This window comes from Melanotaenia boesemani, chromosome 17 (assembly GCF_017639745.1).
Source record: "Melanotaenia boesemani isolate fMelBoe1 chromosome 17, fMelBoe1.pri, whole genome shotgun sequence".
Lineage (NCBI taxonomy): Eukaryota > Metazoa > Chordata > Actinopteri > Atheriniformes > Melanotaeniidae > Melanotaenia > Melanotaenia boesemani.
The window spans coordinates 281,858-302,759 of record NC_055698.1 but is presented as its reverse complement, the minus strand read 5'-3'; the positions used below and the strand labels follow the sequence as shown (position 1 = coordinate 302,759).

General features: G+C 46.1%; 1 protein-coding gene across 1 annotated transcript in view; it reads left to right on the top strand.

Annotated features, from left to right (window-relative positions):
- Positions 1–18,044, top strand: part of gatad2b (GATA zinc finger domain containing 2B) — a 35,744-nt gene extending 17,700 nt beyond the window's left edge. Inside the window, exons 5-11 of the mRNA XM_042012265.1 lie at positions 2,806–2,928; positions 5,854–6,021; positions 11,959–12,328; positions 12,776–12,978; positions 13,051–13,161; positions 13,324–13,522; positions 14,057–18,044. Of these exons, the coding sequence (XP_041868199.1) occupies positions 2,806–2,928; positions 5,854–6,021; positions 11,959–12,328; positions 12,776–12,978; positions 13,051–13,161; positions 13,324–13,522; positions 14,057–14,193 (1,311 nt within the window). The 3' untranslated portion in view covers positions 14,194–18,044. The remainder of the gene's footprint in view (positions 1–2,805; positions 2,929–5,853; positions 6,022–11,958; positions 12,329–12,775; positions 12,979–13,050; positions 13,162–13,323; positions 13,523–14,056) is intronic.
- The last annotated feature ends 2,858 nt before the right edge of the window (positions 18,045–20,902 follow it).

Below are 20,902 nucleotides of genomic sequence, written 5' to 3'. Positions count from 1 at the left end.
GCTAAATATAAATAGAATATAAGCTAAATACAATAGAATATAAACAGCAAAATTTTAAATAAAAATAACAGTAAACACTAAAGAGCCCAGTTTGCATGTGCAGCCTAGATAAATATGTGCAAGTATGTATGTGCATGAGGTAGTGATAGTACAAAGTATAACATTTCTGATATTAATATTAGTGATATTGCACTTGTATGGACAGCAGGTAAACATGTAAACATGTGGACAGGAACTCCCCTGGGGGGGGGGGGGTGTTTGCAGTGCAGGTCTGTTTGTCGGAGTGGGGGGGGGGGGGGGGGGGGTGGATTCAGTTGGGGTGGGGATGGGGGGGCAGGGCAGCAGGGTTTGGGCTGGTGTTCAGAGGTGGGGAAGTAGGGTGGGGTAGGGTGGGGAGGAGTCTACAAGGCATGGCAGGAGTTCAGCAGTCTGACAGCTTCGGGGAAGAAGCTGTTCCTGAACCTGGTGGTCTTGCTCCTTATGCATCTCAGCCGCCTGCCTGAGGGGAGGGGTTGGAAAAGTCCATGTGCTGGATGGGTGGAGTCCTTCATGATGCGGAGGGCCCTCCCCCTGCATCGTGCTGTGTAGAGGTCTGAGGTGGTGGGAAGGCTGCTCCCCATAATCCTCTGTGCAGCCTTTACCACCCTCTGCAGAGCCTTCCTCTCAGCGGCGGTGCAGTTGCCGTGCCACACGGTGATGCAGGTGCAGAGGACGCTCTCCACCGCGCAGCGGTAGAAGCTCCTCAGGACAGCGCTCCCTAGTCCGGCTCGCCGCAGCTTCCTAAGGAAGCAGAGGCGCTGGTGTGCTTTCCTGACCAGCTGGGAAGTGTTGGTGTTCCAGGTGAGGTCCTCGGTTATGTGCACACCCAGGTACCTGTAGCTGGAGACCACCTCCACAGCTACTCCTCCGATGTGCAGGGGAGGAGTAGGGTGCTTATCCTTCCTGAAGTCCACCACCATCTCCTTGGTCTTCTTCACATTGATGCAGAGGTTGTTTTCTCTGCACCACTGCACCAGGTGTTCCACCTCCTCTCTGTATTCCGACTCATCGTTGTTGTTGATGCGTCCCACAACCGCTGTATCATCTGCAAACTTCACTAAATGACAGCTGGGACGTCTCGCCGAGCAGTCATATGTCAGCAGAGTGAACAGGAGGGGGCTCAGCACACAGCCCTGAGGAGAGCCGGTGCTGAGGGTGATGGAGGAGGAGGTGGAGTTATGGATCCTGACAGTATGAGGTCTGTTGGTCAGAAAGTTCAGGACCCAGTTCCCCAGTGTGTTACTCAGACCAAGGGTGGAGAGCTTCTGGACCAGTGTCTGTGGGATGATGGTGTTGAAGGCAGAGGAGAAGTCCAGGAAGAGCAGGCGGGCGTATGAGTTTCTGCTCTCCAGGTGGGTGAGGGTTGTGTGGACCACTGATGAGATGGCGTCATCAGTGGAGCGGTTCTTTCTGTATGCATACTGATGTGGGTCCACGGTGACGTTGATGGAGTCTTTGATGTGGGCCATAACCAGCCTCTCGAAGCACTTCATGACTACCGGGGTCAGGGCTATGGGTCGGTAGTCATTCAGGCCTGTCACTCTGGGACACTTTGGGACGGGGACAATGGTTGCAGGGACGGGGACAATGGTTGCATACTTTGCTCTGCAGTCAGCTCTAGTGCGCCATAGCCGGTATTCCCGCCATCTGCTCTTCACAATGAGCTACACCAGTTGCTAAATACCGGTCAGAGGCATCTCCTGTGCCGGCCCATATCTGTCTTATTTGCTGAGGTTTTATATTGTAAAGCAGTTTGTTTTGAAACTTCATCTTATAGCTTGTCACCTCCTCTTAACCTGATCTGTTGTTCTTGTAATTTTGCCAACTGCATTTACTGTTTAGCAGATACTCTTCCATCCTGAAGTCATTCTGGTGACTCTTCGATTTCTTTGCTGAAGCTCAGCCATATTTTTATTTGCCTCGTCTGCCGATATCACCATCAGGTTGAATTTCATTTTGTGTTTGCGACCGTCCTGCTCTGGTTCTCCATGGCAACACCACAACGCTCGCTAGATCCTCTGATGTTTGCGTCTGTTATCAATTGTCACAACATTCTTAGTTGATCACCCGCAAATCATAGAAAACATGTTCAGTCTATTAGCTTGTGCAGGCAATTTTGCGCTCTTTGTCAGGATCTTAGTAAATCTGGCCCTCAGTGACCAAACTGTTGGATCTTAAAGTGCATCATGGGACGTCCCCCGCAGCGTCAGTCTATAGCAGCAGAACTGAAGGGATGGATCAGGATCACCAAGCCAGACCTGCTATAAGATTTATCAGAAAGAAAAGTTTGAGGACTGATGAGAGGGCGTCTGCTTCCTGACGCTAAAGCTGGTTCCACAGAGACGGTCTGCTAGCTGAAGGTTCTGCCTCCAGTTCTACTTTTAGAACCTCTAGAAACCACAAGTAAACCCGCAGTTTGAGGGTGAAGCTCTCTGTTGGGAAAATCTGGAACTGAGATCTTTATGACTGAAAGGAGCTTGGTTTTGTCTGTGTGAAGGTTTTAATCTCGGCCCTGCATTCAACAGAATTCAGTGATTCGGTGAATGATGTTCAGGTGGATCCCGAAAGTCCAACTGTCAGAACTTTACGTTGGTATGATGGTTCTGATCAGTCTGTAACTATAGTCCAGATGTTTGAATGTGACTGACAGAATGAAGTTTATGGACAGGAGCCGTTGGCCATATTTACTCTGCTGTGGTCAGGTAGTTTTTACAGAGTGTGTTTAACCGACAGGTAACACACCTGTGATATCTGACATTTTTGCAGGTTCCGGTGGTCCAGAGCTCCTCTTCCTCTGTCCAGCCTCCTGCCATCCACTCTGGCCTGGGGAAGCTACCCGTGAGGCCTGGTCTACACAACCCTGAGCCTCAGAACCTCCGCACAGCACAGGTATGTAGATGAATCCAGAACCCAGTGAGTTATAACAGAACCAAACAGTCCAAGTTGGATTATAGAGCTCTGGAGCCTCATTTATCAACCTGAGCATAGCAAAGAAACTTCAGGCGGCATCTGCTGCGCACCTCTACTTCCAGATTTATCAAAGCGTGCACACGCACGTCCTCCACCTGTTTACGTTTATAAATCAGAATCAACTCTAAAGCAGCACAGGTGAGGGAAGCCTTGCCCCGCCCACATGGTGGCTATAAAAGGTCAGGTGGACGCCTGTAATAAATATTCATCACATCATTTCCATGATGACTCGGGAGGGAAAAAGAGGAATTTTTCAGGGTGTGAGAGACAGAGATCCTGATGGGCAATGTTGGAAAAGTTAAAAATGTGTAACTGGTGGACACGGCGTGGACGTTACTGGTGTCAGAAAGACAGAATAGTGGCAGCAGGTGGAGACGCTGTCATCACAGCGTCAGAAGAGAAGAAACGCCAGAGGCATCGGAACGTACGGATGGATATCTCAGTCGGTAGAACATCCGTCATGCGGGAAACTCCACTTCAGTTCCCAGAGCGGTGAATCGTTTTGGAGAAAAGCTGCTAGATTACAGTAATGATGGCGGTAATGTAGTCATTTCTTTTAATTTATAAAATAAATATGTACTGATAATCTGAGACTGGTAGCAGTTTATTTAGAGTTAAATAATATTTCTTTCTAGTTGCTGGGTGCTCCAGCTGGGTGGGCGGTGCTCCAGCTGGGTGGGCGGTGCTGCAGTTGTGGTTGGAGACCAGAGACTCCATCCAGCACCACAGCAACTGTGTCCACAGAGGAAGTCCTGCAGGTGCAGAGCGACACCATCACCGCTATTAACCAGGTGGACAAGGAATTGTAGGAGATAAAGACGTGTGGACAGAAATGAGGACAAGAATAAAAACTTTGTATAAGAATAAATAAAGGAAATCCTCCTCTTGTGTGTTTCGTTAGCGTAGCATCACTTCTAGACCTCCAGCCTCCAGTCTGGTCCCGCTCTGCTGGAATGAAGGACCAAAGCTACTTTCCACACTGGCTGCTACATGCTGGCAGCAGACTGGCTCCTTATTTATCTGGATGGATTTTATAACATGAAGTTTTGTTTCACAATGACAGAACATGTTTTACAGGTTGAGCTTCTTATTAATATCATAATATCATCTCCCTTTTTCCTGGAAATCCTGGTTTTCCTGAGCGTGGCTCTTAGGAGGATTAATATGGAATGTGTGTTTATTCATGTCTACAAACAGCTTTAACATCTAACATGTGGTGTGAAAGGTAATAGTGGATTGTGTACAAATGTCTCACATTTCACATCATTTCCTTGATTTATTCGGTTTCCCTTATTCTGTGCGTACGCCAGGGTCAGAGTTTGCAGGTAGGAACATTTACCAAATTCTTCCACGTCAGACTGCAAGCTATTTCTCCCGTCCAGAGCTGCCTATCATACTAACATATTTTAGTTGTGTTTACCTGCCAAGCACTGAACCAACAAGACACTTTGTTTTGTAGTCCGCTTCCTGTATTTGGTTGAAGCAGACTTGTAGGCAGACTGAATCTGCTTCTTTGATTCAAATCAGAATTCATTTGCACAATACCCCAAACAAAGCTGACTTTCCGTGCAAACATAGTAGGATTGGAATCAAAAAGGCTGGTGTGAATCCGGACATGGTCCTGGTTCTGGCTCTGTTCTAGTCTCAGAACCTCATTACTTTCTAGAGAACCGGCCCGCATTCACACCAGTTCAACCAGTTCAATTTCATTACAACTAAGATGAAATTAAGTGGAAGTAAACATCAACATGTTGTAGATTTGGTCCTGAAAGTTGATTAAATCTTCAGGCTCCATTAGAACCTCGTAGTTTCCCAACATAAGCAATATATTCAAACGAGAATGACCAGCAGCTGGAAAGACGGACAAGTGGCACCACATCCAGCTTCCGTCCTCGTAAAGATTATATGTTTCCGTCCTCGTAAAGATTATATGTTTCCGTCCTCGTAAAGATTATATGTTTCCGTTCTCGTAAAGATTATATGTTTGTTTTCTCTCTTTTTTTTGTTTTGTTTTTATTTTATTTTATTTTGTTTTTTGTTTTGTTTTTTTTTACTTTATTGACTCCCAACATGTGATACAGCTCATTGACGGCCAGAATCAGTCTGGCTTCGGCTTCCTTTCTTGTTTGCTATATTAAAACATTAGTACGACGGCGGTGTGGCGTTCAGGGGAATCCTGCCTTTTGAGAACCACCGTTCGCTTTCCACTCTGAAAAGGCTGTAAACTTCTGGTTCTCACAAAGTGTTCTTGTGCTGCCTGTAAGAGGTTGTTTAATCCAAGATCACTTAATCTGGGTCCAAACTAACGTTTTTATTTTTTATAAAACTTCTTTCTGATCAGATCTGTGAAACACTTCAGATGTTTTAGGGCCACTTTTTTCTTTTGTTAAATGTTTTCTTCTGCCATCAAGGAAACATTTGACATGATGATAAGGTGGACATGACAGTCTGAAAATACTTACATTTAAGTGTAAAGACACCTGTTAATGTTTTTCTGAAGTCTCTGAATACCAAGCAAACATCTGACATCCATCCACACCCAAACCAGCCTCTGCTCCGTCACTCATCCATCCTGAGACTGGAATCATGTTAAAGAAGATGATGTTTGATTTTTCAAGCCTTTGTCTGGAGGACCTGGGTTCAAGTCCCAGGTGTGCCAACAAAAATGGACCACTGTGGGCCCCTGAGCAAGGATCATGGGTGCTGAAACATGGCAGCCCACTGCTCTCTAGTAAATCCAGGGGAAGGGTAAAATGCAGAGACTACCTTCCTAAACCACCAACCTTACCGTTTATGTCCTTCAGGACAAAAAGTCATTTGTTACAACTTTGTTTTTATTTTTAGGGTCATACAGTCATCCGGTCAGCCAACACCAACCTGCCACCCATGCTGATGTCTCAGAGAGTAATAGCCCCCAACCCTTCCCAGCTGCAGGCACAGAGGGTCTCCTCAAAACCCGGGATGTCTCGTTCCGGCTCCAGCAGCATGGCCAACGCTGTCGGCTTCCAGCAGGTGGGAATTTCTCAGTTCCTCATGTCTGACCGGCTACTGACAAACAGATCCAAGTTTAATGCGACAGAAATGCTTCCAGGTTGGTAAGGAGGACCGAAACTGCTAAAATAAAAAATAAATATGGAAATATAAAAGTAGTCCAATATATAAATTGGCATGCCAATAAATTATACAAAAAACTGTTTTCATGGCTGCAGTGGACCAGGAACAGTGGTTGAGGGAAAGTTCTACGTAGTCAAGTTGCAACCTTCAGCAAACATTCGTGGAACGTTTAAATCAATACTCTGTGTCAACAAAGCATTTGTTTTATACATATACAGCAAATAACGGTGCCATCAACATGAGCAGCACATAAAACACAAAAGGATAAGTGATTTGTTCACTCCAAAACAACAAAGTGGGTATCTTATTAAAACTAGAAAAGCTACACTTTCAGATGATACCAAACATCGTCTGGGCCGATCCCCTCAACACAACCACAAAGCCAACATGTCACAGCCTACACAGCTTTCACGTCATAGCCTACACAACCTTCACGTCACAGCCTACACAACCTACACGTCACAGCCTACACAACCTTCGCATGTCACAGCCTACACAAGCTGCACGCCACAGCCTAAACAGCCTTCACGTCACAGCCTATGCAACCTTCACGTCGCAGCCTACACAACCTACACGCCACAACCTACACAATCTACACATGTCACAGCCTACACAACCTACACATGTCACAGCCTACACAACCTTCACATGTCACAGCCTACACAGCCTTCACGTCACAGCCTATGCAACCTTCACGTCACAGCCTACACAACCTACACGCCACAACCTACACGTCACAGCCTACACAACCTTCACATGTCACAGGCTACACAACCTACACGCGTCACAGCCTACACAACCTTCGCATGTCACAGCCTACACAACCTTCGCACGTCGCAGCCTACACAACCTTCGCACGTCACAGCCTACACAACCTTTTCGTGTCACAGCCTACACAACCTTCACATGTCACAGCCTACACAACCTTCTATTTTATTTCCTTATCATTTTCGTCATATTTTCAGTCTGTCCACACGGTTCTTCAACCACAGCGTACTCGTCCAGTGAAACTGCGTCATGCTCCAGCATTTCCTTTGCTGCTGTTTATATATATATTATATATATATATATATATATATAGTATAAATATATCTTTGAGCTATTGGAAGCTCTTGAAGAAACTGACAGTTTTATCCAGTTCTGAAGACAGCAACAATGCTAATGCTAGCTATGACTCAGATTTTATGCTCTTTGATTTCATATTGTTCACAGTAGTGGAAACTAATGAAATAGTGGCTAAATGCCAGGGCCAAATGGTTGCTTGTACATACACAGCATGTTGTACCCAGATTCACTTCCAAGTGGCCTCTGTGGTACAGTTTGCGTATCCAAGAGGCCAAAATAGTTTTCCATTTTAAAATCACGTATTTATCGCGTCTGTTGCAGTAACGCTTTGTACATGAATTCTTAGGTGTACCACCTTACCTGTTCTCTCATCATCCCGTTAGCTGAAGATGGCACCACAGAAGGCAGCCATGCTTGTGTTCTTTTGTTTTTGTTTTATCATTTTCAGCAGGAATGGGCTTCTTAACATCAGACAGCTCACTTTGGACACATTCTGCTCAGACCTGGACGGCTTTTTAGAACTATGGACTGTGGAAGAGACGCAGACGGGGTAGGCGAGCTATTGCGCACGTGAAGCTCATACAAAGGTGTTTTTGCACCACACTCCCAGCAATTCATGTAGCCAGCATCCGCTCTCTCTCCAACAAAATACACGAGCTGCTTCTTCTGAACTGGACCAACAGAGACTTTGTGCATTCGGCAGCTCTTAATACAGAAATAAAGGAGGCTGGCTCTGGGACTCTATCCCGGACAGTGGACAGCATCTGCAGGCCTTCAGCTGTTCTGTGCAGACCACGTCGTTGGGGGAATCAGAGAGTGGCGAATATGCTTCCTCACACACAAAGGTTGGTGTACCGATGTCACAGTGGTAGACAAACATTGCGACCCAAACCTAGAGTTTCTCTTATGAACTGTAAGCCTTTTTATTCACCGCGGGAGTTTCCCTTCTTCATCTTTGTGGGGGTCTACATCCCACCTCAGGCCTCTGTGAGCGAGGCTATCCAGCGGCTGACTGAACAGATGACATGTTTAGAACCGGATCGTGCGGATCTGGTTGTAATTTTAGGGGACTTTAACCGAGCAGCACTCAGCCGTGAACTGCCTACAGACAACATGTGAATTCTCCACCCAGGGACAAAAGCATATGGGACCATTGTTAAACGTTGTGAAAGATGCTTATCGCTCTGTCCTCCGCACAGCTGTGGGTCACTCTGACCGCTGCCTAGTCCACCTCATTCCAGCCTACAGGCAGAAACTGAAATGATAAGCCTGTCGTTTGGACTGTGAAGAAGTGGTCAGACGAAGCCGAACAGGAACTCCAGGACTGTTTTGACTCCACCAAGGTCCTTGATGAACTTGTAGACACTGTGACATCATATATTAACTTTTGTGAGGATTTGCCAGCCAAGTCATTTCGCTCGTACAGTAACAATAAAACTTGGTTCGCTCCAAAACTTAGACACCTTCGTCGAGCCAAGGATGCCTACAGAAGAGGAGACAGAGCCCTATACAGGCCGGCCAGGAACACACTGTCAAAGGAGATCAGAGTGGCCAAGAGGCTTTACTCTGAAAAGCTGAGGAGCCAGTTTTCAGCTAACAACTCATCAACAGTGTGGAGAGGCCTGCAGGAGGTCGCCAGCTGCAGGAGACGGCCCGTCCTCACTGCTGAAGCTAACAAAGCCCTGGCTGACAACCTCAACAGCTTTACTGCAGATTTGAGAAGGAGCACAGAAAGTGGATCAGCTGGAGGTCTGGTGCAGTCAGAACAATCTGGAGCTGAACACACTCAAGACCGTAGAGATGATTTTGGACTTAGGAGACACCCCCTGCTCTGCTCCCCCTCACAGCCTTCATTAGCACCATGTCCCTTGTAGAGAGCATCAGATTTCTGGGCAAGGTCATCTCTCAGGATCTGAAGTAGGAGCAAAATATCAAGAAGGCCCAGCAGTGAACGCACTTCCCGCAGCTCTTGAGGAAACAGGCTGTCCTGCGAGTTGCTGCAGTTCTAAACAGCAGTCATGGAGTCTGTCCTGTGCTCCTCCATCACTGAGAGGTTTGGAGCTGCCACCAAGCAGGATAAGGCCAGACTGCAGCGCACTGAGGACTGCAGAGCGCATCATTTGAACCCCCCTGCCCTCTGTTTAGGACCTGTGTTCCTCCAGGATCTGTCTCTCAGGGAACATCATAGAAGACTCCTCTCAACCTGCACACCATCTGGCAGGCACCTCAGAAGCCTGCAGACCAGGACTAACGGGCACCGGACACCTTCTGCTCCACTTCAGTCACTATATTAAACAGATAAACTGCTAACTGGTTACACAATCCATCACTTACATTTCATTTTATATCGCGCCTCTACTGCAGCTATTGTATATCGTGTATATCGATTTAATATTTGTAGGTTGGTAATTGATAAATATTGCTCTGTATCTAGCAAACACCACTATATAAGAGTCTAATTTTATTCCTCAAACTTCCTCTGGAGCAGTGATCACCAACCTTTTTAAGCCCAAAATCTCGTACCTCAGCTTGGGTGACAGAAAAGATCGACCCTACTGAAGAGCTGAGTGAAAACACTGTCCAGATAAAGTTCAGCCTTTTTGTTCAGGCTAATTGTAATTAACATGCATCCAACACGGTGGTCCAGCTTTAAAATAGGTGTGACCAAGAACATCCCGTAACACATAGTAAGGCCACCACTGTTTTGTCTATACTTTCACGTCACAACTTATTCCTGAACTCTTTTTGTTGGTGACACAAAAACAGAAGCATGTCTGAGGAAATGGTGAACAATTAAAACACTTGCAGTGAGCAGGTCATACAAACTAGCCATTACCCATTTCATGTTGTGTTTAGCAAATGAACTTTCAGGTGAGTGCAGTTCTGTGTTTCATGCATCATTTCTGCTCCATCACAAGACAAAACTGATGCAGTCTTGCTCCTGAAGTCGGTGTGATGCTGTGACTGAGGACCTTGTAGTTTGGCTCATAACTACAAACAGCCAGTCTGATGCAATCTGTGAGGTGTCAGAACGTCGGCTCCTGTACTTTGATTGTTTTTATTTGTGAAAATGCCCTTTCACAGAGGTACGTGGATCCACAGCAAGCACTCATTTTTAATGCACATGCACTGAGGAGAGGAAACTTCTCTGCTGACAAGTCCTCAAAAGTCTCTGTCCCTTGACCTGACTTTGGGGAAGAAGGGAAAGTGTGTCAGCCTCCCTTTCTTGAGATGTGTGGTCCAGACACTGAGCTTGGCCTTGAAGGCATTCACGGCGTTATCATGTGGGGAAGGTGTATTTTTCCTGGAGCTCAGCTATGCTGTTTAGGTCCAGTAGCCACGCTTCATCTGGTAGTTCCTCATGATGAAAAGAAAATCACCTGCTGTCCGTTTGTAGGCGCCGTAGATTCAGCTTGTCCTGCAGCTTCTCCATCACCTGCTGTCCGTTTGTAGGCGCCGTAGATTCAGCTTTTCCTGCAGCTTCTCCATCACCTGCTGTCCGTTTGTAGGCGCCGTAGATTCAGCTTGTCCTGCAGCTTCTACATCACCTGCTGTCCGTTTGTAGGCGCCGTCGATTCAGCTTGTCCTGCATGACGGACAGCAAGTTCTCAGCAAAACACAAGCATTTCTGTCTTCACCTCCAAGGAGCGTTTCTGTCTGCAGGTGTGACTGTGGTGACCTGTAGGAATCATGTAGATAATCGAGGTGCCGCGGTGTAAATAACATCATTTAGTTTTTACTACTGAACCTGTTCTAGTGGAAACGTCAGTGTTTGGCTGCAGCTTGCAGTTGGCAAGTGAAGCTATTTGTATCTTAACTTCATGTCCTTGTTAGAATATAGAGCAGCTCATATTTAGAGATCATTCCACGTGATAATCCTCCATCTCATGTAGAAAATATACTTCTTTGTGAACACTGCACAGAAACTGGAATTTCAATGATTAAATTGCGGTTAGATTATTTTCATTCAGGCCTACTTTACACCACAGATCCAAATCACAGCAGAAGTCTAACCGCATCGGTTTGGGGAAGCACGCCATGTTTCTACCACCAGACTCTGTACATGCTCAGGTCAGAGCTGCTGTCATATTGAAGTACATTTTTAGTAGAAGTACAAGATGGTAAATTGAAAATTTTGCGTGAAAATGTTACTACAACACACAGACTGATAAATGAGGGACCGGGACCGTTTCAGATCTGGACCTTCTAGTGAAGGTGACCTGGTTTTATGTCATGTGATCTCGCCGTCATGTTGTTTCTCTCCTCCAAGTAACCACATTATACACATGGATCTATCTGAGAAGTATCTGCTTCCTTATAAATCCTGGTGAAGTTCACCAGCCCAACATAAACCAGCTCAGCTGTGCTGGAAAGTCCAGATCTGAAACTTGACTTTGATGAACTATGAAAACCAGAGATATGATGGCTGAATTTGATAATATTACCCATAATTTACAGATTACTGATCATGATCTGTAAATTCTGAAACCAGAAAATTCTTCATAGTACCACTAGAGGGAGTGTAAGTACCACCAGTGGAACAGGAACCACAGTAGAACTAAAACTCTTCAGAGACTCTAAAGTTTTGGAAAGCGTTTAAAATCTTTTTCTGTTGAGCATCATCAAACTTTTCCCTGCTGAAGCTTTCTGACTTTTTGATCATCTTGGAGCCTCAGCTGTCAGGCTTCAGGACTACTTCATGTCTCCAGGTGTTTTTCTTGTGTAACTGAAAAGTGTGGATGTGATGAGCAGTTATGTGTCTTCCTGCAGGCCAGCCAGCAGGCAGCAGCATCCCAGCGTTCTGGCTCCAGCGCCATGTACATGAACCTGGCTCACATGCAGGCAGCAGCAGCCGTGGGGGCTGGCGGCGTGGCCGGCGGTCTGGGCGGAGCTTCTGCTGTCAGCCCGTCCACCTTGGCAGGCTCGGCTGCCGGAGGAGTGAGCTCCATGGCTGACCAGGCCAGCAGCCAGGCGGCAGCGAAGCTGGCCCTGAGGAAGCAGCTGGAGAAAACCTTGCTGGAGATCCCTCCACCTAAACCTCCAGCTCCTCTCCTCCATTTCCTTCCCTCTGCTGCAAACAGCGAGTTCATCTACATGGTGGGGCTGGAGGAGGTGGTGCAGAGTGTCCTGGACAGTCAAGGTTAGTCCATCTGAACGTTTCTGATCAGTTTCTGTGATTGTGTGGCGTTCTGGTGAGCAGACGTCTCAGTTTGGAGGATTAAAATGAGACTGGATGCTCAGCTGCTACCTGACGTTCCTCACCTGTTATCAGAAACTGATCCCATAACGTTCCCAGCTTTCTGAAGCAGGAGTCAAGTTTAGACAGTAAAAGTCAGATAGATGTAGCTTAGATAGATAGATGTAGATAAATTCTCCGTTTCTGGAGCTTCAGGATTTTTTTACTTCATCTGTTAAATATTCCTCAGGATTTAACAGTCATGTTTGATCTGGAATTTTCTGGCTACCAGTTCTAGATGAAGCGCTTGTATCAGCTCTGGATGGAGTCGCTGGTATCAGTTTTAGGTGGTTCATGTTCATTGAAGGCCGACCTTTAAAATGAATTGAGATATCCCCTTTTTCTCGGCAGGTAAACTCCGAGGGACTCTGGCCCGTATGGAGCCCTTTTTCTGTGCCCAGTGCCGAACTGACTTCACTCCTCACTGGAAGCAGGAGAAGAGTGGACGGATCCTCTGTGAGCAGTGTATGACGTCCAATCAGAAGAAGGCTCTGAAGGCGGAGCATACCAACCGTCTGAAGAACGCCTTTGTGAAGGCTCTTCAGCAGGAGCAGGTTGGTAGAGATTCCTGCTGCCAGACTATCATTTTTTTATTTTTGTTTTCATTAACACTGTTTTCCTGTCAGGAGATCGAACAGAGACTGCAGCAGCAGGCAGCTCTCTCCCCCAGCTCCGCTCCCACGGCCTCCAGTGTCTCCAAGACCGACTCCATGATTCGCCAGCACGCTTTGCGCCAGGTACAATGCAACACACCTGCACAGCCCCCCCACCACCACCTACAGACTCAGAAGCCCCACCACCCCTGAGCTCCTGTATCAGTAACTTTAAAACACGTTTCTGGTTTTTCTTCATTAACTGTGCAGATGTTGATACTAAAGCCAGGTTGCTCTCTCCTTCAGGCTCCTCAGCCTCAGGCCTCTTTGCAGCGAAGTCTGTCAAACTCTGCAAGAGGCGTCCTGTCCAACTTTGCCCAGGCCTCCCAACTGTCAGTGGCCAGCAGCCTCATGGGAATGACAAGCGTCAAACACTGTGGCAGCAGCGGAGGCAGCAGCAACCGTCTGCAGCACGACAGCCGCCGTCAAATTTACAACATCCCAGGTATGTCAAGGTCAAACCGGGTCAGAGCCCCACGCTGTCTGACCCGTTATCTTCAGTTTATAACTTGAGGTCATCATCCTTCGATCTGTTAGTGTGACACCCAGCTGATGTTGTTCAGCATAAAACGAACTCTGAAGACCTTTTCTCACAGCTCAAAAACAGCTGCTAACACCTGTAACACCTGGCTGCTGACTGCATTAGGAAGGTGTTTAATCAGCATTCCACATTAGGCGACTCTGCAGGTAAACAACTCCACGGAAAAACCCGGCCGGACACTGTGATGCTTGGAAGATTGTGTAGTCTGCTCCAGCAGGACGCCCACCTGTTTGGACCAGGAGAGGACAGGAAAGATGGATCAACGACGCTGTAACTCACGCTGGTTCCTCAGAGAAGGGCCTGATTACCGAAGGTTCTGCTTCCCAATCTACAGCTAGAACCTCTCGGAACCATGATACGGATGAAGATGTTGACACCTCTGGTATCCTTGGACAAATCGTGGCGCGTCGTAATAACGTGTCTGCTTTTGTTCCACAGGGTTGAACATCGCCTATCTGAACCCGGCAGCAGTTGGAGCCCATAAATCCTCCAGCCTAGCGGACCGGCAGAGAGAGTACCTGTTGGACATGATTCCACCCCGATCCATATCGCAGTCCATCACCGGACAGAAATGAGCCCCTCCTGCCAGTCAGAGGCCCCCTCCTTTCTGTTTGTCTACTTCCCCATTCGGAGGCGTTCCCAGATCAACCAGTATTTCCATCCAACTATCCCATCGCATGCAGTGCCTGTCCGTGTGCCTACCTTAAATCGACCCATGAGAACCTAACAAGTTGGACAAAGACAGAACTGTCAATGCATCTCAGTTGTTCTTATCGTAGAATTCCTCTTCTTCTGTAACTCCCTTTATCACTGGTGGTCGCACTATTATACCTGCAGCTACCATTTTTCTCCAGGTAGTATTACCCATGATTCTTTGTTCTTTTCTGTATTTGTTACATGGTTCAGTCTTTTCCTTTGAGTGGAGACAGTGAACCATTGTAAGGTTATGAAGGTCATTTACATTATCTCCACTCCGTTCCAAAGCTTAGCTATAACTGATGCTAACAGCAGAAGATCAACAGGGTGCACTCTGGTTGCTATGCAACATAAAGTTTAACAGCTCTAAGCTTTGCAAGTATTAGTTTGCTCATTTAGATTTGTCAAAGTGGGAAATCCCAGCAGGAACAAGAACAGATGATGTTCAGCTCTGAAAGACGCTGCGATCTGGATCCATTTCCATCACACTGATCCAGACGTCTGATCCGGTCTGGAGTGGACCCTGAGGAGACCTCCGGCTCCCCAGCTGAAGACGTCCTGTTCTCCATCCACACATTTTCATTGCTTCATTTAAGACATCTGTTCCAGATTACCTGACAGGTGTGTGCGGGACATCGGGACAGGTTGTCGCACCTCCAGCTCCGTCCAGACGAGGCTGATGGAGCATGAAGTCCATGAGATGTTTCCTGCTCCGTGTTTGTGGAGGAAGCCGGCAGGTTTCTCTCTGAACCGTCGGATATTCAGGATGCACACCTGAAGCCGTCTTTCCCAGCAGCCCTCTGGGCGTTAGGTGTTCTTTGAGACAGTGTACAGAATATAATCCCAATCTAGATCAAGACCAGAACTCAGAATCTGGATCTGCGTTCTGAAGTTTGGTTTATTGATTGGTCCTTTTATTTTTATTATTATTGTTATTCTTATTATTTCTTTTTGTTGTTGTTTTTTGGGCAGCGTCTCCTGATGAATTGGTGGCACACCTGAGAGGTTTCAGCCCCTGGAGACGATAATCATCGACATAGAGCAGAAACTTTGGATTATGTACAGATTCCGAGCTTCAGAGAGGAAAGGTTTGGATTTTTTATGGAAGAGACTTGGATCAATCATTGTGTGCTTGCTACGCACACACGTTGCCTCACTACAGCAGAGCACTTTTCATATTTCCAGTGGGAAATTTTTATTTGTATTTCGGTGTTTTGGTAAAGAGAAGAGGAATGTTGGGACTGGAAATGTTTGGATTCTGGCTGATGATGTGTTTCAGATGGCATCAAAGATGGTTTAGCTTTTTTAGTTTGAAGCATGATTTCATTCAGATGTGTTTGTGTTGGTCTCTGCGAACGTGTCAGCTTCCAAATCCCACTGTGTGATGAGACAGGTCCAAACTGGATCCTGCTTGGAAAACTCAGCAATGATTCCAGGTTCCAGGATTAGTGTGTCATGTTGTTTTAGCGCACACACCCTGTCGAGATCGGTGGAAGTCAGGGTTTCCTTCATCCCAGTGAAGATCTGTGTTTTCCATATTCCTCCTTTGTGACAGAATCATGGTACAAAGAAAAGTTCCGGCCTTCCCAACGGAGCGGATGTTTGTTGGAACAGATCATTAAAGTTTGGAAAATCATGTTAATCATGAAGCTGGAAAACTGTCCCCGGTGGTTCGGGTATGAACAACGGGAACGGTGGGATGAAGAGCAGTCCGAACAAGCTAGAAATGTGTGTGTGCTTCAGTCTCCTCAGAGAGAAACCGGATCAGGGGAGTCTGTTTCGGCCACATTGGGATTTGAACTGACCGACAAGTTCTGATCATCTGAGAATATTTCTGTCTGATATGGATTCATGCAAATTACCCAGGAAGGGTTTTCCAAGGTGGAGCTGGAAGTACGGCCCATGTCAGCATGCAGGTGGGTTTACACTCAGAACCAAAGCGGTGTCACGCGTGGTCTGACATTAAGCCGGCAGCTGACGGTGTGTGAACGCCACAGTCTGTGTATGTGTTCATTATTCAGACCAATCTGACCCACTTGGCTTTGTCTCAGCATTTGGATCAGAACTTTATCCCTGAAGAAACTTCAGCTGGGCTGTTATCCATCCGACTTCCTGTTAGTTCTGAGATATTTGGTCGAGTTTCATGTTGACGTCAACATATGGCACAACAGGATGACCCGGTCCAAAAAGCAAAAAAAAAACGGTCCAGGTTTCTCCGCTGTGTGATCAGAGTCCAGGTTTCAGGACAGTTCAGCTGGTAGACTTTTGTTTGTTTGTTAGTCAGATGCTGTGGTTCTGTTTGAGTAAATCCAGACCTGCATGTGACATCACACCTGTACATCCAGGATATCCTTGGTATCCAGGACATCCAGGATATCTTGGATCATCCAGGATACCCAGGAGAAGACTATCAGAGTATTTAAACTCGGATTCAGAGGTTTAAATCTCCAGCTGAGGACATTTTGTCTGTTGTAAAGAAAGTCACAGTTTTCCATTTGAAACTGGGAATAGTGCTCCGGGATGTATCCTGGAAATATTTCTTCAGTTTCTTTCTGCTGCCAGGTGGACGTTTGGAGAAGGAAGTGGTGTCTCTCCGAGCTTTCTGCAGATGCATCAGGAACTTTGTATTTGGATTCTTTTCCAATATCAGGTTTTTAGGTAATTTTTATTCCATGTCTCATTTAACTTTTCTTTCTCTTGCAGTTAAAACCATAAATGTATCGACTATGAGATAAATGACACGATATTTGCTAGGTTTGAAGTAATAATGACTTTATTGTACAGAAGCTTTTTTTCTTCCTGGAATTGAAAAAAGAAATTAAATGGTTGTAAATTGTGTAGAAAAACAAACAAAAAGCCATGAATATTGTGAAGCTTGTCATTTTGTTTTGTGATCACTGTGTATTATTGTGTAACTAATGTGCAAAATGTTTGGGATCCCCCCCCCTTACACACACACACACCCACACACACACACACACCAACCCATGCAGTCTACATACTGTAGATGCATTTGCTGCTTTTGGACAAGTTAAAGTTTGCAGGGAAATGTTCCCGGATTCACATCCCAGAGGCTTCAGACCGTCTGGGAACTGAGCTGAACAGGTTTTTGCATGTTAATGATAAATTGCTGCTCAGATATTCAACAGCCAAAGATGAGTTCAGCAAACACAGAAGTCAGCTGACATATGACATGTTTGGCTGGTAGATCCTGATCATTGGTCAGCAATTTCAGCGACCTGATATTATCCAAAGTGAACTTTTCTGGTTCTTCCTGTTTTCAAAAAGAAAATGGTGTTTCCTGGGATGAAAATTAGATTTAATCAAAACTCTGATCACTACTGGCAACTAAACTTGGCAGCTGTGGCGGTCCTGAATCCGGGATCATTTCTCCTGCTATCTAGTAATTCTTGTTTCTGAAGCAGGGAAATGAATCTCTAGTTATGACCAGAGGACACGTGGATAAAACGAGGCAGTGGACAAGCAGAAACATGATTAAATCAACTGGAGACAAGTCAAAGACATTTTTCTTTTGCTGACATCAATCCTGACCTTTTGCACATACTTGATATTTAACTATCTTCTAAAGTAAAGAAAATAATGCTGTTTGAATACTGCCAGTTGATTGACAATTATGCATTGATTGAAAAAAATAAGCTAATTTTGGAGGAAATAACTTTGTAATATTTATCTCTTGCGAGCTATGTTTAATAAAGGTTGAAACAATTTGCTTCAAAGTGTGACGTCCTTCTGGAGAAATCCCAATCCAGTCCATCCTCTCAACACTAGACCAGAAGTTACGTATTTATTCTGACCTGCATCCAAGCACCAGCCAGCAGCTTTGTTCAGATCTTACTAACCTGAACTCTGTCCTGTCCCAGCAGGACTCTGGTCTCCATCGTCCAGTTAGCCTAACATGTTCTAGGACAATGTGAGGAACCTGGAGAGAACCCACACATGTACATGGTGTACGAAGGTCTCAGTGAGGATTCAGACAGTTTGAACCCCGTCCAGATGTTCCAGTCTTCACTAGTGATGGACTGAAATCTGGTCAAGTTCAGTAATGAAACAGATGGGCTGACGGGTCGGTTTAATGCAGTCTGAGGGTTCAGGTTGACTTTTAGGTCTGGTTCCTCAGGGTTTGTTTATTTTATTTATTTATTTTTGTTGTTGTTTTTTATTTGGCCAGAACATCTATCACGGCTTTGATCAGAGTAGAACTGGCCCAGTTTGGTGAGGAGAACTTTAAGGACCAAACAGAAGTATAATGTTCAAACACAGTTTAGGACAATCTGTGACTAGCACACAAGCTCAACAACAGAACACCACTCAGGTTTTAGTCCAAGAGGCCGGTCCTCCTAATCATGCCTGTCCTAGTCCTCATTACCCAGGTGGAAAAATTTTGTTTCATCAGCATGACTCCGTCTGTTATTTTGTCAGCTCACAGAATCAAAGCTACAAGGAGGGAGGCTGGGGGGAGATGGAGAGGCTGGAGGGAGGCTGGGGGGAGATGGAGAGGCTGGAGGGAGGCTGGGGGGAGATGGAGAGGCTGGAGGGAGGCTGGGGGGAGATGGTGGAGAGGCTGGAGGGAGGCTGGGGGGAGATGGAGAGGCTGGAGGGAGGCTGGGGGGAGATGGTGGAGAGGCTGGAGGGAGGCTGGGGGGAGATGGTGGAGAGGCTGGAGGGAGGCTGGGGGGAGATGGAGAGGCTGGAGGGAGGCTGGGGGGAGATGGTGGAGAGGCTGGAGGGAGGCTGGGGGGAGATGGTGGAGAGGCTGGAGGGAGGCTGGGGGGAGATGGTGGAGAGGCTGGAGGGAGGCTGGGGGTGGGGGTCCAGGAGGCATCCTAACCAGATGGCCGAGCCACCTCATCTGGCTCCTCTCGATTTCTGGACGTGAAGACATTAAAATATGGATCTTTCCTTTTATTCTGTATCAATTTCTGTCCCTTTTTACAGCTAAAGTTCATGTGATTTATTTCTTTCTGTTTTGGAGTTACATTAACTTTAAACATGGTGCTCAAGTCTTTGAGCAGGAAACACAACAAAACAGTGGTCATGTGACCTGTGGCATGTCTGTGTAACCAGAGAACAGAATGTAATCAATGATCAACAGTCACATGATTACAGTGTGCATTAGTCATGCTCCATCAGGGTCTGAACCATGAAGCTTGCAGTGGGTATCTCAGGTTACCAAGTGATGCCAGCATGACGCCAAGAGCAGAGTTGTTGAAGGGCACCTTCGTGGTTTTGTGTTAGGTGGTTCAGGTATACAATAAAAGTTTTTGGACACCTCATGCATTTTTGAAATATTGCATTAAGAATCACTCTTAGGTCTTCAAGTACAATTTCTTTTAGTAAAGTCACAGCCAAAATACTAAATAAATCCTTAAAAAGCCATTCACATCATGAAACTTTTCCATTAAAACTATTTGATGATGCTATCTGAGATTGTGTTAGATTTTAATGGTGTCTGAAAAATGTTTTCCCTCACAAAACAGCCTCATACCTACTTCCTTCCTTTTAGATAACTTGCTGTTCATTTTTCCATTTTCTATACCTGCTTTATCGTATTTGGGGTCACTCATATTCACTTTCACATTCAATAAGAATCCCAGTTAATGAGCATTTTTCTTAGGACAGCGGGAGGAAGTCACTGATGGAGAATATGCAAAGTCCACATTAAAAGTCTCCAGTCAAGACTGAGCCAGAAACAGCCTGTCACAGGTCGCCATCGCTGCTCTGCAGGTTGATTAAACTCAAATTTGATTTGACTCTAGTTTTAAAATAACCAGAGTTTGACATCTGACAAGCTCAGACACTCGGCTGTGAATCACTCGAGCGAGAGCCCAATGAAGCCAACAGAACCACATCATCTGTAAAAAGCAGAGACCCAACCCTGAGGCCACTAATCTGCATCCCCTAGCGCCTCGGCTGTGCTTAGAAATTCTGTTCATCTGATGTTTCAGCAAAATCCGTGACCAAGGGCAGCCTTGACGGAGTCGAACCCTCACTGGAAACAATCCTACCTTACTGTGGGCAATGTGAACCAAGCTCTGGCACCGGTCAAGCAGGACACGAACACCTTCTCCAAGTCCAAAAAGCAAACGTAGACTGGTTGAGCGAACTCCCATGCCCCCTCCAAGACCCTGTAGAGGGTGTAGATCTGGTCCACTGTTTCACGACTGGGACAAAAACCACACTGCTCCTCAGTCCAAGGTTCGACTACCCGACGGACCCTCCTCTCCAGCACCCCTGAATAGACCTTACCAGGGAGGCTGAGACATGGTATCCCCCTGTATTTGGATCACACCCTCCGGTCCCCCTTCTTTTAGAGGGGGGCTTCCACCGTTGGTCTGCCAGTCCAGAGGAACTGTTCCAATACCTGACAGCTTTCTTAGGAGTCCCACAGGCCAAAAAGGCCAAACAGGACTCTTTTCACCCAGAGTCAGCTGTTGGCATTTAAGCTTTTGTGCTGTTTTTCTAGAATTTGTCTCTTCCTTGTTTTTTTTAAGTGTAAAGTAAAATGTACTTTACACTTTACTACAGTAAAGGACAATGTTTGTTTTAAATGTGTTAAATAAACTTGAA